This window comes from Penicillium angulare, assembly GCF_028827245.1.
Source record: "Penicillium angulare strain IBT 27051 chromosome Unknown utg000007l_segment0_segment0, whole genome shotgun sequence".
In the NCBI taxonomy this organism is placed as follows: domain Eukaryota; kingdom Fungi; phylum Ascomycota; class Eurotiomycetes; order Eurotiales; family Aspergillaceae; genus Penicillium; species Penicillium angulare.
In genome coordinates, this window is record NW_026623166.1 from 1,226,339 (window position 1) to 1,240,454 (window position 14,116).

At 45.7% G+C, this 14,116-nt stretch overlaps 7 protein-coding genes across 7 annotated transcripts; 3 read left to right on the top strand and 4 right to left on the bottom strand.

The window, feature by feature from the left end:
• Window positions 1-858: 858 nt before the first annotated feature.
• Window positions 859-2,083, bottom strand: N7478_009729 (uncharacterized protein; the record flags this gene model as incomplete). The annotated part of the gene is made up of 2 exons (XM_056925943.1): window positions 859-953; window positions 1,054-2,083. 2 exons carry the CDS (start codon window positions 2,081-2,083, stop codon window positions 859-861), a joined length of 1,125 nt encoding a protein of 374 aa, XP_056775313.1.
• A 1,245-nt stretch (window positions 2,084-3,328) lies between these two features.
• N7478_009730 (uncharacterized protein) lies at window positions 3,329-3,868 on the top strand (the record flags this gene model as incomplete). The annotated part of the gene is made up of 1 exon (XM_056925944.1): window positions 3,329-3,868. One exon carries the CDS (start codon window positions 3,329-3,331, stop codon window positions 3,866-3,868), a length of 540 nt encoding a protein of 179 aa, XP_056775314.1.
• Window positions 3,869-6,167: 2,299 nt separating this feature from the next.
• N7478_009731 (fungal specific transcription factor domain-containing protein) lies at window positions 6,168-8,003 on the top strand (the record flags this gene model as incomplete). Its single annotated transcript, XM_056925945.1, has 1 exon — window positions 6,168-8,003. One exon carries the CDS (start codon window positions 6,168-6,170, stop codon window positions 8,001-8,003), a length of 1,836 nt encoding a protein of 611 aa, XP_056775315.1.
• Window positions 8,004-8,027: 24 nt separating this feature from the next.
• On the bottom strand, window positions 8,028-9,014 carry N7478_009732 (alpha/beta hydrolase; the record flags this gene model as incomplete). The annotated part of the gene is made up of 1 exon (XM_056925946.1): window positions 8,028-9,014. One exon carries the CDS (start codon window positions 9,012-9,014, stop codon window positions 8,028-8,030), a length of 987 nt encoding a protein of 328 aa, XP_056775316.1.
• A 1,012-nt stretch (window positions 9,015-10,026) lies between these two features.
• Window positions 10,027-10,992, top strand: N7478_009733 (Pfs NACHT and ankyrin domain protein; the record flags this gene model as incomplete). The annotated part of the gene is made up of 1 exon (XM_056925947.1): window positions 10,027-10,992. One exon carries the CDS (start codon window positions 10,027-10,029, stop codon window positions 10,990-10,992), a length of 966 nt encoding a protein of 321 aa, XP_056775317.1.
• Window positions 10,993-11,416: 424 nt separating this feature from the next.
• N7478_009734 (HHE domain protein) lies at window positions 11,417-12,226 on the bottom strand (the record flags this gene model as incomplete). The annotated part of the gene is made up of 1 exon (XM_056925948.1): window positions 11,417-12,226. The coding sequence occupies one exon, from the start codon at window positions 12,224-12,226 to the stop codon at window positions 11,417-11,419; it is 810 nt and encodes a 269-aa protein (XP_056775318.1).
• Window positions 12,227-12,476: 250 nt separating this feature from the next.
• Window positions 12,477-13,373, bottom strand: N7478_009735 (putative methyltransferase; the record flags this gene model as incomplete). Its single annotated transcript, XM_056925949.1, has 1 exon — window positions 12,477-13,373. One exon carries the CDS (start codon window positions 13,371-13,373, stop codon window positions 12,477-12,479), a length of 897 nt encoding a protein of 298 aa, XP_056775319.1.
• Window positions 13,374-14,116: the final 743 nt, after the last annotated feature.

The following is a 14,116-nucleotide window of genomic DNA, read 5'->3' on the forward strand; positions in this document are numbered from 1 at the left end:
CGTTCAAATATAGCATAATTAATGAAAATTATAACAGCCTTAAATTATTCAATGGGAGTATGAAACTTCCATGGGAATTTTATACCCTATTCATTACAGTAACGATTTTGAGTATATTTACTATTTTACACCTAGAGTATACGAAGACATGAGGGATAGGGCCATATATACTTTACAACATGTAGATGCAAACAGAAGACCGCGTAGTGTTGACGCTGCAGGCCATATTAAATTTGCGCGCTTCAGAGGGCACGAGGATTATGTAGACTTATTACGCCCACACTTTTGAAATTTTAAGTTTGCTTTCCCGATGAGCAGCGGATCAAGTGTAATTCAGAACTGATCAGAAGTCTTCTTTGACATTTGATGTTGAGGTAAATACATATAAGTCCGAGAGATAATTGAGTTGTAGATAAGGCCGGAAATTGCGCTTGTGAAGCATTGGAGTTTGTTCAAAAACTGCCTGTACCTTCTTTCTAAGTGAGCGAGAGTGCAAAACACATGAGTTGAGTAGGCCATAGTGGCTGTCTTGCTGTTCCGTTTCATGTCAGAGAGAGTAACATGATGTTTGTTGTGTTGAACACTAAAGCTCTAATTACTCGAACGGCCATGACAGAGAGGAAGCTCTAGGCAGCCATAGCCGAAGCCCAGGCCGAGTCCAATTTGAGCCTCCCCTCACCACGTGGGAAGTGCTTTTGGGTGCACACCCTATTATTGAAGTTATAGTCCGCGATCATGCAGGCCCTATTGTTAGCGCAAATACTGAGACAGGCCTCGTAGCTGTGAGCCGTTGTACCCGTCGTGCGGGAGTCTGAATTCACTACATTAATTCGATTAGCAAAGACCAGGGCAAAAACGCTAGAACTGAAGGTTCATAGACTTACCATATCCGCAGTAGAGCTTGAACGTTCTGCCCGCAACAACCCGTTGCGAACGATAACTGGCACCCGGGCCTATGCATGTTAGCACATTGCCATCGTGTCATTCATGGTAAGGTCTGGATAAATATCTTGAAACGTATCATTGTCAGATAGGACGGGAAAGCAGACTTACAGGTAAGAGGGACCGGCAACGGTTTTGGTGGCGGTGCTGGTCGGGATTTGAGATCATTCTGGCAAGTTTTGAGGCTTTGAGACAACTGAGAGTTGGAAGCTTGAAGTGCTTGTGACTTGTTTTGACAATCCTGGTTCTCCCGTTGGCAAGTCTTGCTCTTAGTATCCAACTCGTCGTTCTCTCGTTGGCATGTCTTGCCCTTGCGGTCGAGGTCATCTTTCTCGAGCTGGCAGGTCTTTTTCTTGGTGTCGAGGTCATCTTTTTCCTGCTGGCAGGTTTTGCTCTTGGTGTCAAGATCATCTTTCTCGAGCTGGCAGGTCTTTTTCTTGGTGTCGAGGTCATCTTTTTCCTGCTGGCAGATCTTGCTCTTGGTGTCAAGATCATCTTTCTCTCGTTGGCAGGTCTTGCTCTCGGCATCTAGCTCGTCTTTCTCTTGCTTGCAGGTTGCTAGATCGCCATCTAATTCGCCGTAGTGTTGGGAGTAGTGATCGATTTGACTCTGTAAATCTTCCTTTCCCAGCTCACAAACTTCGGTTTGATCTTTCTGGTGTTCAAGGTCGTCTTCACAGTCTCTTTTCTCGTGTTCGCAATCTGGCTCCTCAGTCTCCTCAGTCTCCTCGGTCTCCTCAGTCTCCTCGGTCTCCTCAGTCTCCTCGGTCTCCTCGCCCCCCTCGTTCTCGGATATACCAGTCGGCTTCAGGTAAATAGAGCCACGGGGATTTGACTTCAGTGTGACATCAGAGCTATAAAGCACGCATCTCAGGATTGAATACTGCCAGACGGCACTGGAACAACCAGAGCCGCACAATGCTGCGCATTCTCCAGCTGAGTTCGCAGGCTCAGAAGTAGGCTTAACCTTACTAGAAACCTTCACATTGCATGTATAATCCGCAATGATTCCGTTATCGAAGGTTTTTAACCCAGACTCTGTTGAACACAGAGCCCGTTTTTCGGCCAGTTGGGGGTTGGTTTCTCCCCAAGCTACTGCTGTAGCAAGAAGAGCCAGAACGGGAATAGATTCAATCCTCATGATAGATTGATAGGAGGAGATATTTGGGAAACTATGTGGTACAACTTGATAAGAGCTGCTGAGCAAGAAGCAGGAATTAAGCGGTCTTTATATCCCTATTTTAGACCTATAGATGAAGCGAAATTCTATATTAAAGCGTATCTAAGCCTACTATCGTACTTTACAGCGAGGTTCGGTCAGCCCCTACATTATCCTTAGGTTGTGTAACCGTTGGTATGTACTATTCTATCACTCTGCATACCTAGTATGCATATGTACAGTACTCTACACAAGAGAAACAGAAACGCTGGAGAATGTCTCGATGAAGGGGAACTGTTCTTGAATTTTGGCTTCGAGCCATCCACGACATCCCCCTTTCAGATATTCACCTCAATGAGTTCATCTGCGCGATGTGCCGTTCCAAATAAATGGCGCATCCTGTAGATCCCCTAGCATTATTGTGAATCATGCATATATGTGGGATAGGTAAATTGTAATAATCTTGATGTACGTATACTTTTGGTGTACCTGACCGAAGATCGTTGCTTCGTGATCTGTTATTCCCTCCCCTTGCCTGGTCGATACTAATCCTTTTCAGTGGGCCATGGAGAAAACTCAGTCTGAAAATTTCCTTTACAGCTCTGTTATGACTCGTCGGTCTTTTAAATCTCCGAAGTTCTACCTATTTTGTGATATTGAGTTCATTTAAATCAGAGTCAAAGCACTGTCACTCGGGCCGAATCCACATTTAATATCGCATCAAGGTTGCAGCGACGAAGGTTGGTCGCTCTTGCTGTTAAGCTCCATACCAACATGCCAGGATTTGGACCTCCTTACAGCCCCGCAGCTATACGTTACACCAATCGGCATATACTCTATAAGGATATCCCTTCTGTGCCTACTAGCCGTGGCGTACTGCAGAAGGGAATGTAGATCAGGGCATATTATTGAATTTTGTGTAACAAGATATAAGGATGTCATCGTATATCTTTGGCATGCGTGAATTTTATCTAAATTGCTGATACGTTAAAAAGAGTGATTAAGTGTAAATCAGTCAAGCCGATATCGAGAATGTCTGTAACCTAGACCCCTTACCTAACGCGCTTGGCTTTAAGCTTCAATCGGGGTTAAATATTTTTTCGTCGTACTCATCTTGTTTCTCTGGTAGGATATATAAAAAGGCCATAACCCATTGTTTAAGCAGCTATACCGGAACTCCAAGTTTTAAACTTCTACTCTATTACATAACAAAATCGTTAAGTTATTATGAAAATTGAAATCCTTTCTCTACTGGCCTTTTTGGCTGCCCGTATCGTGGCAAAATCACTCCCGCCAGGCGACCTCCGCTCTCTTTGCCCCGCCGACCAAGGCCAAAAAACTGGAACAATAACCTTTTACAACGGTGTCGAAGCGGAATACACTTGCCGCGTAAAGGTGTCCGGCAATCCTGAATCTACTGAAGTGATGGCGGCGACCCCCCAAGCATGCGCTACAAAGTGCATCGAAAATCCAGATTGCTCTAGCGCCTTGTTGCAGGCCTCGCAAAAACGATGTATGCTCTACACCTCTGAGGTGACATTCAAACCTCATTCTCGCGGCTCCCTCTATCTAAAGCCCATTCGCAAGCCTTGCCAAGATTGTCAAGACGAGAAAGAAAGGTGTGAAAGAGAGTTGGACGCCCAGAAAGAATGGGACGAGCATTTGCAGAGGGACATAGATGAATTTCGGGATCTGCTTAGGGAGGCTGAGCAAGAAAATAAGGACCTGAAAGCCAAGCTCAAGACCTGCGAGCACAGGGAGCTCTAGCTTGACACCAACTGGAAGCAGAAAAGTATGACCGAAAAGTGAACGGTAAGCCACTATTGTCCTGAGATATCTATCTGTTACTCATAGTACCGCAGGCGTTCCACTGGACAAGATACGTAACTAAGCAGGTGATTAACTGTATACCATAAATTATTTAAGATATACATTCGCTCTATGGTTGAACAGTGTCTGTTATAGACTGGAAGACAATGTCGTTCTTACGATGAAGTCTCACAGACAGTCTGGGTGGATTAGGACCTATATCAAAAAGGACATGGAGGAAAGTGGCTGGGATGTGTTTTTTATCTCTCTCTTTCGTGACTCGTTCAACCCACCAACTGGGTATGATTGGGAGATTTTCCTTTTTCTTACAGTACTTACATTGGCACTTCAGAACATCAAAGTATTTACCAAATTGACAAAATCTCGAGAAACGCATCCAACGTGTAGCGTGAGTCTGTTGAATTTGGTTGTATACAAACCGGTCTACGGACTAGTTTCGCGGGGACCCCAGTTTCGACTTCCATAGGGTTCTAATCAATTCTCTTAGACATTGCGTAAATTACTAGCACTATACCATACCATACAAGCAGCATTTTACCATTTTACAGTGGCCCTCAACTTACAGTGGCCAGCCCAATAAATGATCTATCCTAAGGTCTTGGCAGTGGGCCAGAACAAAGTGATTGAGTGTGTATCGGTCAAGCCGATTTCGAGAATGACTGTATCAAGTTCAATTCACTCTTCCAGTCTTCCAGTCTTCCAAAATCCACTTCTCTCATACCAACCTTGGTATATCACCATCTCGACTCAACCACCAAATATTTTAAACCCAGATCCACACCTTATACAAAATGGTTGCTTGCCCTCCTCTCGGCGATGGCCCCTATGGCACTCAGCGCAGATCTTCAGCCCGCTCTAGCGCCCCTGGCACACCACAGCCCAAGATGGATGCAGCGGAGATTGAAAACATCTTCCAAGCAGTGTGTGATGAGGTGCCTATGATCTACTAGAATAGAGAAGAGTGCGAAGAACAACGAATAACAACGTTGAGGAAAGGAAAAGAAGAGAGAGAGCTATGCTACATACATGTAGGCGGATGCCACTCTCCAGGCCAATCAGATGATTGGCCTGCATCCGAGAGTGGGTCAAACCGCACAAACGTGCAAACAGTGCAAACATACCCGTCCCGAGTCTTCCTCCATGTAGTTATACTACACAGTGGAAAACTCCCAGCGCCGCAGCTCAGGAGGCTCCTCTCGCCGCTCTGGATGGTTCTCAAGACAGTAAGATCAAGTTTCTGTCATTATTTTTTGTGATACACGCTAATGAGTCTACTAGATTCAACAAAATCCACCGTCGCGAGAAATCTGACTCTACTTAAAGTATGTGGGCGGGCCCACATACATGATGACGATGCCATTTGATAGGACATCTTTAATACGCGAATAATGTTTTGAATGGAAATCTATATAATAATATTAGAAATATGTCATAATGGAGGAGATATATCTTTGTTAAAGCTTTTTTTCCCTATAAAACTTCCAAGGTTACTACTGTCCATAGAAAAGATTTCCAAAGGGGAAAAACAGAAACAAAGAAACATACCGGCGCATCCGTTTACACATAATTTCCAGACTACAGGCGCCTGAACCCTGTAACTTTTGTATTTTACAGAAATATAACATGGTTATCGTGTCCGCTTCATGATAATTCAAATGTTGAAGCATTGAAGCATTTTTTTACTATATGACAGGGAAAAATTGCAGAACCGGACATTGCTTCCCGTCGCAATTATATCTCTTTACCAGATCTCTTTTCTCTCCGCAATTTCATTCTAAATGAACGATCTAGGGAGGTAGGTGATTCCGTCACGTGACTACACTGGACCAGACCCGGATGGTTTTCCCACAGCGCGTATATTGGGCGGAGCCTAGCCTCTACATATACCCTCCCCGGTGCCATGAAACCTCAAAAAAGAAAGAGAATTGTTATTTCTTGTACAGAATGTCATCGGCGCAAGCAAAAAGTAGGGACTCCACATTGAGATACAGCTGAAGAGAGGCCTACTAAAGATTCAATAGTGTGACCGTCAATACCCATGCTGTAATTGTGTCAAGCGAGGAACCCAGGTATTTATACTTTTGAAGGCAACTTTAGTATAGGTGGTTCTGATTGGTGACTGCAGGATCTTTGTTATTATGACGCTGAATCAAAGGGGTACCAAGCCCCACGAAGCAGTTCAGGTGAAAGTGGACTTTCGCCTTCGACAATCAATCACAGCACCAATATCGTGTCTATGGGTCCACCTTCTCAATCGGGCCCTGAGTTGACTAGCGAACTTCAGAACAAAATCCGAGATTTTGGATATTCTAACCATGACATTCACAACTCCGGGAGTTTATTGCGGACTACAGATTTGTATAGTAGCCAGGAATCTACTTTTGTCGGCTCCCCCACTGAAACCCGGCCTATATTTCAAGGCGATGCAAATCGTAAATATAAGGAGTTTGTCCGTCGGCTACCTTCGTGGGTCTGCATCGATACATTGGTACATACGTTCTTTTCCAACATCAATTGGCAGTACGATCTGCTTGATGAGGAACACTTTAGGGAGCAACTATCCGCATGGGGAAAGCTTTCATACTCTGACCTTCAAGAGGGATTTGGAATTTTGCAATTAGGAACCCTTGTGTTTCCAGCGCTGCTGTTTCAAGTGCTCGCACAGGCGCTTCTTTTCCACCCTCCCGCTGATGAGAAGATCAATTCGCTCATGACGATGGCCGACATGACCTTCCAGGATCTTGGGTCTGAATACAGTGATATTGGCGCTGACCTACTTATTCTCTTGGGAAAAACGAATATTACAATAGACATAGTGCAAGCAGGTTTGCTACGCGCGTCATTTTTGAAAAGCAGTGGCACGGTTGTTGAAGCCTGGCATGCACTTGGAGCAGCTATCCGTGACGCACAGGAAATTGGCCTACACAAGGGAAGAATTGTATCCCATCATTCTGCAGGAGAAACGAAGAGTGAGAAACAAAGAAGCAGTTTCGTTGGGCACAAAGTATGGACGATCTTGCATATCTGGGACGTCCACATGGCTGTCGTCCTGGGCCGACCGATTGCCACCGATCTTCAAATAGATCAATTCGCTAGCACTATCCAAGACAAGGGAAGCCGACAAGAAATATTCTCTCATTGGCAGACCGAAATCGACCCCCCTCGACCATTTGATATTATTCTTGCCGGTTATAATGTGGCTTATCGATATTTCAAGGATATTCACCAAATAGAAAACAACGGAGCTCACACCCAAGACTACTCCGTAGTCGAACACATCCACAGCGCGATCAAGAAAAATTTAGAATCCCTACCATCTTGGTGCCGTCTGGAAAACCCAGACACGAAATTTGATCGACTGCACGGGTGTCAATGGCTTCCTGCTGCCCGAGAAGGACTATCATCACTTATACACCTTGTTCTTCTCACCCTTCATCGACCCTTTATCTTCTTCGTTGCCAACAGTCGCACGGAAGCTCTTAAAGCCGGGATATCAATTCTTCGTGCGCAAGAACGATTGTTCGAGCAGTCAGAGCCGCACCAACATAAGGTGTTTAATTCCGTCTACGCTTCTTTTGATGCAATTGTGCTCATCGCAGCATTGTGTCTTGTCTTCCCTAATAATCATTACGAACTACGAGCAGAGTGTATTGATGTCATTGAAAATGGGATGCGAAGGCTGGGCATAATTGGTCAATTCAACTCCATGGCATCATCAGCACATGGTGTTGTCTACAGTTTGTACCATCGCTTAAGACATCAGCCCGGAATTCCCGGAAGCATCGAGGACGCGACAGCCGTTCCCAGTAACTCAAAGTGGACAACGCCTAACAGCGATATGCTTACCTCTAATGGGGAACAGTCAGAACTTGCTCTTGATGTCATTCTACCTCCACGTCCAACCCATGATCTCTTCTTTGATCACGTTTCTAGTACACAAATTCCTTTCGTGGATACTTCTGACGGGATTCTTGTGGACCCGCTTACTGCAAATATTACAGAGAATTGGGATTTTGAAGGCGCATTTTCAGATTCTAGTTTTTGGAGTTTTATGAACGATTTCAATCATTGATATGCATTTTTCGTGAGAACCAGTCTATTTATTGCTGGCGAACCAAGCTGCAATGTCTCCCACGTTACGATCGACGCAATCCGGCTGGTCATAGTGCTGAAAATGGGAAACCTCGTTGTTCCAGATCAACTTTTTCTGGCTTGTAGGAATGGACTCGTAGTGGCGCTTCGCAGCCGCTGCATTCATACAGTTGTCGCCATGGATCAGCAGCGCGGGCTTGTTCAACTTCGCCACGCCAGGAACGGTAGTATAGTCAAAGTGGTCAAGGTCACTCATCACCGCGTATCGGTTTTCAAATTCCTTCAATGTCCATGGACCATACCAGGACCACACAACTGGGCCTGGAAGACCGGCCAGCGACCCAGTCTCGGGATCGGCGGGCTTCGGATCAACCAAAGGCTGGTACACTACTTCGCCGGTCTTCTCATATAATTCACGAGCTTGTTTAGCTCGCTCGATTCGTGCTTTATACAAGGCTTCTCCCTGCTCAGGTGTGGGCATTTTCATCGCCGAGATATCTGCGCCAGGTGTCCAGGCAACACACCCAGCGCAGATCATGTAGATGTCGGTTTCGTGGTCGCGAAAATATCCAGAGACTGAGGCCACGCCCGCAACCCGGTCATCATAGGATGCAACATCCAAGGATTCGGGGCCACCCTGACAAATCCCGACTAGGAAGAGCTGAGATGCATCGACATCGCCGCGGGTTGATAGGTAGTCAAGACCCGCAACCATGTCTTCGTTTTTCATTTTTGGGTTTTCCTGTCGTCGAGGTTGGCCTGTGCTGTCACCAACAGTGCGCGGGTCGAAGATCAAAGCCGCATATCCTTCATCTGCGAGACGAGTTCCGTATTGAAACGGCGCTTGCTCTTTCACGAAAGAATATGGACCCGTGATAACGACGCCGGGCGGGTTCTTGATATCTGTAGGGTGAAAGAGGATCCCGCTGATAGTCTCCCCATGAGAAGGGTATTCGACTTTTTCGGTGGTGTATTGACCGTGCGAAGGCATTTTGTATTCAATTCGAACTAAGAATGATCATAAACTTGATTGAGAGAGATCAAGATGTTCATTGAAGCGACTAATTTGGTCACGTTTAAATAACCCAAAGTCATCGGAGTTAGTATGTCCACGAGCATTATCTTCTCCGAAGTTGATCATTGTCCCCACGATAGTCACAATACATGTGATGTAATGCATATCAACTTCTCCCAATAATATTGGCGCTTCATGTCCGTTTTCGTCCAAGTCGAATTAACGCCGATAAAAGTGGGTCGGATTGGGGGCTAACGCCGATAAGCCAATCAAAACTCGAATAAGTTGTGAACTATGCGAAGCGCCCTCGGGATCACATTGTTAATTGTTTCGGCTTAGCTTGTGATAGCTGGGTATAATGATGGCGGCTCTCATCCATAAGTAGGTCTCATATAGGCCATGTAGAGCTACGGATAAGCTCACCACCTAATAACGACCTGGCTACTAAATTTACTTGACATGAAATGCTTCAACATTTTACACCTCACACTAAAATTGATATAGGGAGACGTTGAGATTCTAGGGGTTCCTTTGTAAAGGCAGCGCCAACTAAAAATAGGAAGGCCCCACTCCAGGCTAGCAGGACCAATGCGTATACTCCATACAGGGAAGAGTGGCATAAGTACATATTGTATACAGATTTTACCCGCCCTTAAGTTCTGGCTGGATCAGATGGTTGGCTCATACTGCCTGGTCATGTTTGTCTCTCAGTTGAAAGTGCTATTTACGAAACTGACGATGGCCCTTGTTATCTGAGGCTCCCAGAATAGATGCTGGGAGGAGAGGGGTTCAAAAACACCCTCTTGCTGCTCCCTGGTAGCTTCAGTTTCTCTTCTCTCAGCTTTGGTCAGATATCAATTAAGTGACAAAAAGACTGGATATTTTACTGTCCCGCATTCGAGCTTAAAGAGCATTTATCAAGACGACTACCCAAAATAAGGATTTACTTTGAAAATCTTGAACCGCAACAAGACGTGCTATCACAACAATGGCGTCCTTCCCACCACGATCTCCATTTCCCAACGACCAATACACAGTAGGATGGATCTGTGCTCTTCCCATTGAACTGGCAGCTGCCCAGGGCATGCTAGACGAGGAACACGGCGCTCCACATACGCTCCAAGCAAGAATCGACGGTAATTCCTACCTCCTGGGACGCATTGGTCGTGTCAAGGTCGTCATAGTCTGCCTGCCGGCGGACTACATTGGCTCGGTGTCGGCCGCAATTGTTGCGCGAAACATGCTTCATACATTCCGCGGGATCCGCTTTTGTCTTCTAGTGGGAATTGGGGCCGGAATACCAAGCGACGAGCGTGATATTCGACTAGGAGATGTGGTCATTAGTGATGGTGAAACTTCTGGAGGAATCGTCGTTCATGACTTTGGAAAACGTGTCGCAGATGGGTCCTTCGAACATACTAACCCACGCTTTAATCGCAAATCATCGTCGCTCATGAGTAATGCAATGTCTATGCTGAAAACAGAACATTCACGACGCCAGAACTATATCCAAGGGTACATTGATGCGATGTTGCAGAAATCCCCTCGCCTCCTGAGATTTGGATTCAGCCGCCCAGCTCAGAGTACCGATCGTCTATTTAGTACACACTACATGCACTCGACTGGTCGAACATGTGACAGGTGCGATCCCCGTAAAGAGGTCACGAGAAGGCGACGGTACGATGAGAAGCCTGTTGTTCACTATGGAGTAATTGCAACTGGCGGCGCTGTGGTCAAACATGCGCCTACTCGGGAACATTTAAGACACAAGTTCAGTGCCATTTGTTTGGAGATGGAGGCCGAGGGTGTCATAAGGAGTTTTCCCTGTATCGTGATCCGTGGTATTTCCGATTACGCTGATTCTCATAAGAATGACCACTGGCATCCATATGCCGCCGCTGCTGCCGCTGGATGTGCAAAGGAGCTTCTCGGGCAGGTTGCCCCAGAGAGGTGACCGATTGCTAGAAGGGATCTGCGTCGCCAAGGACCGAATCGGAGCATGAGCGGATAAGACTAACATTGGAGGTTGGTATGAAATTTTCGAGATTTTCAATTTGAATAGTTCATCAAGATGTAAGCGAAATCAAATACGTGGGAATAGCAGACGATGTGAAAACAAGTCCTTGGGTGGATCAGCCCGCTCGGTTTAGTCTAAATCATAGCACATTATCCAAGGTTGTATATGACTTAGAGTCACCACAATTTCAACACTATTGACAGACAATCACAAAAGATTTTGTTCATTCCGTTGAGACCAGGTTTCACAACGATCCCACTATCGAAGCTGCTCAAATTGCCTGCAACTACCATTCACCGGTCAACAGGGCACGACATGTGCCAACCCCCGTCTTCATTATAAACTCATACATACACTATCTCTACAATCCCCTCTGCTCACTCCTCTCCTCCCCCCTCTCTCCCCTCGGCCACTTCCGAAACAAATCAGCCAACAAATCAACCGGCGCCGTCAAAAGCCCCACAGCCGTCTCAAAGGGCGGCTTACTAGGCGCCAAAGGATGCGACCTAGACGGCAAAAACATCCTAGTCCTCTCCAACGACCTAGTCAACTCCTCGCTCTCCCCCTTCTCCAACGCATGCTCCAATCGAACAAAATCCTTCTCCTCCTCATGCCTCATATGCTCTTGTAAATCATGCACCAATCCCTCGAGCGTAGGTGCAAATCGTGGATCCGTAGCCGGGAGACCCTGGAACATTTTCAATTGCGTTTTGATCTCTTGGTGCTCGATACGGTTTTCGTTGGAGATCTGTTGCCCGCCTGATACATGTTGGATTATGGCGGGGTAGACTATTAGTTCTTCGCCTACTATGTGGCGGGCTAGTTCCCAGGTGAATTGGTTTTGGTAGCGGGTTTGTTCTTCGGTGTCGATTGAGGAAAGGATTTTTTGGCTGTGGATGTTTAGGTCTGCGTGTTCGTTTTTTATGGCCTCTAGGATTCTTGTTTGGGATTTAAATGTGTTGGAGAATGGGCGGATGTTGAGGACTGCGATTATTGGGTATTTCCCGGAGGAAGGATGGAGGTAGAATCGGACGGAGGGTATATGTTTGTACATGAGCGCACTTGGTTTCTTGATATTTGATTTCGTTTCGTTGTAAAATTTAATTCTGAGAAAATACATGTTATTCGATGAGATGGCAAATTCGGTGATCATTCCCGTGGTTGTCATCATGATGTCTCAAGCCCTAAGGATAGATCAACATCTCGATATTCCTTACGAATAATGCATTATAGACCCTTTTCACTATAAAAAAGTTCTTTGCTAGATTCATCAAATCATTATATCAATATTATTAATCTTGGGGCCATACAAAAAGGCCCTGGTATGCATAAACCGTCGCGTTTCAACTTGAACCCATCCAACTACCTTGAAATCCAATATGACCATCACAGATATAAATCAAAACTATGAAATGCCCAAACTATCCAAAGACCAAAGCCCTAACCTCAATACTCTCCCTTACCCTCGCCCCAACAGGCGTCCTTTCGTCCCAAAAAGCAGTATGAGGCACCCACTGTGCAACACTCCCATCCCCCAACCCCTTCGAATCAGAACATTTAAGCAACAACCTCTCATCCCCAGTCATGCCAGACCAATACATCCATCTCTGTTTCTTATTAAAGCTCACAGCCATAGTCTCTCCATTCCTATCCGGATACCGATGCTGAACAGGTACAAGATCGTTCTCATTCACGCTCTCCGCAGACGCAAAAGCTAACGGCGACGACTGAATCGGTTCATTCGTTGGACTTAATGGCTTCCAGACATTAACAATGCGGTATCGGCCCTTCAGCAGAGTTTCTGCATCTTGGGCATCGGTAACGTGTAATCTGACTCGGTCTGCTGCTGCGCTCGCTGTTTGGTCGACGTGGGCGCGTGTAACTGGTTGACGGGGTGAAGAGGGGTTTCCGCGTCGGATGGTGTGGTCGAAGAGGATTATTTTGTGAGAGCCCGGGAGGGAGTTTAGGAGGAGTTCTTCGACTTCGGGGTAATAGTTTGCGATGACTTCTTCGTCTGAGTTGAATGTTGTGTATGTTGTTTTTGTAGGAATGTTCTGGAGTGCTTGGAAGGAGTCTTTATCGAGATTGTAGATGTTTCCTTGGTTGCGAATATCGGTTAGGGGGACGGATTGTTTGTTTTCGCCGAAGTTACGCTGGGGTTGGCCTTGGGGTGGTTCGTGGACGTAGTTGAAGGGGGCGCTGTTGTCTGTTGGTGGATCGTAGAAGGATATTATTGCGTTTGTTGGGCCTCGGGGGATATAGGAGGGATCATTCTCAGTTGTGATGGTTTTCGTTTCGGTGGTTGTTGTTGTAGTCATTGTTTCGATTTATTTCAATTACTCTGTGAATGATATGCTTGCTTTGGTAGACAGAGGTGGTTGTGGAGTATAGTGTAGTTTATTCAGTGGGTCCAGATTGATATGCAGCAAGTACACCTGGGCAGTAGACTGGAGACTGTAGATTGAGGATAAGATGGATGAAGAATGAGTTGAAACGATAAAAACAGGTATGAATAGGCTTTTTATACCTTTCGAGTCCATAAAGGTATTCTGCAGAACCTAATGATATGAATTAGTGATCAACGATGTTGGAGTAGCGTCATCGTCGCATTTGTCAGACAAATTGCGGGGGGGCCACTCAACGGCGTTGGATCCGGAAGCACGCAATGATCCCATTTGTAACCCCGATCACCTCATTTCTGCCTTAATAATATGAAATACCAGATTAAAGTCTTGCAGTGTGCCCGGTTTAGAATATCCTCTATTAGCCAAGGATCTTCTTTCTGGCTCGGGGCATATAAATTGGCAGGCAGTATGGATTACCAAGCGGTGGCAAATGCAGAGATACGTTATACTGAGAGGGGCCACCGGATACCTAGAAAAGTGACTACAATAGGAATCTAAAGAGAAATAGCAGTAAATAATCTTTGATTGAATTGGTCATAGACACTTGTATGGAGTATATCTGTGTCTGCGCAAAGAACGAGAATTGCAATTATGGGCAAGAAAATCAGAAACCAGAACGCCATCCACCCCATAAGTAAATGGCCTTAGCCAATCAT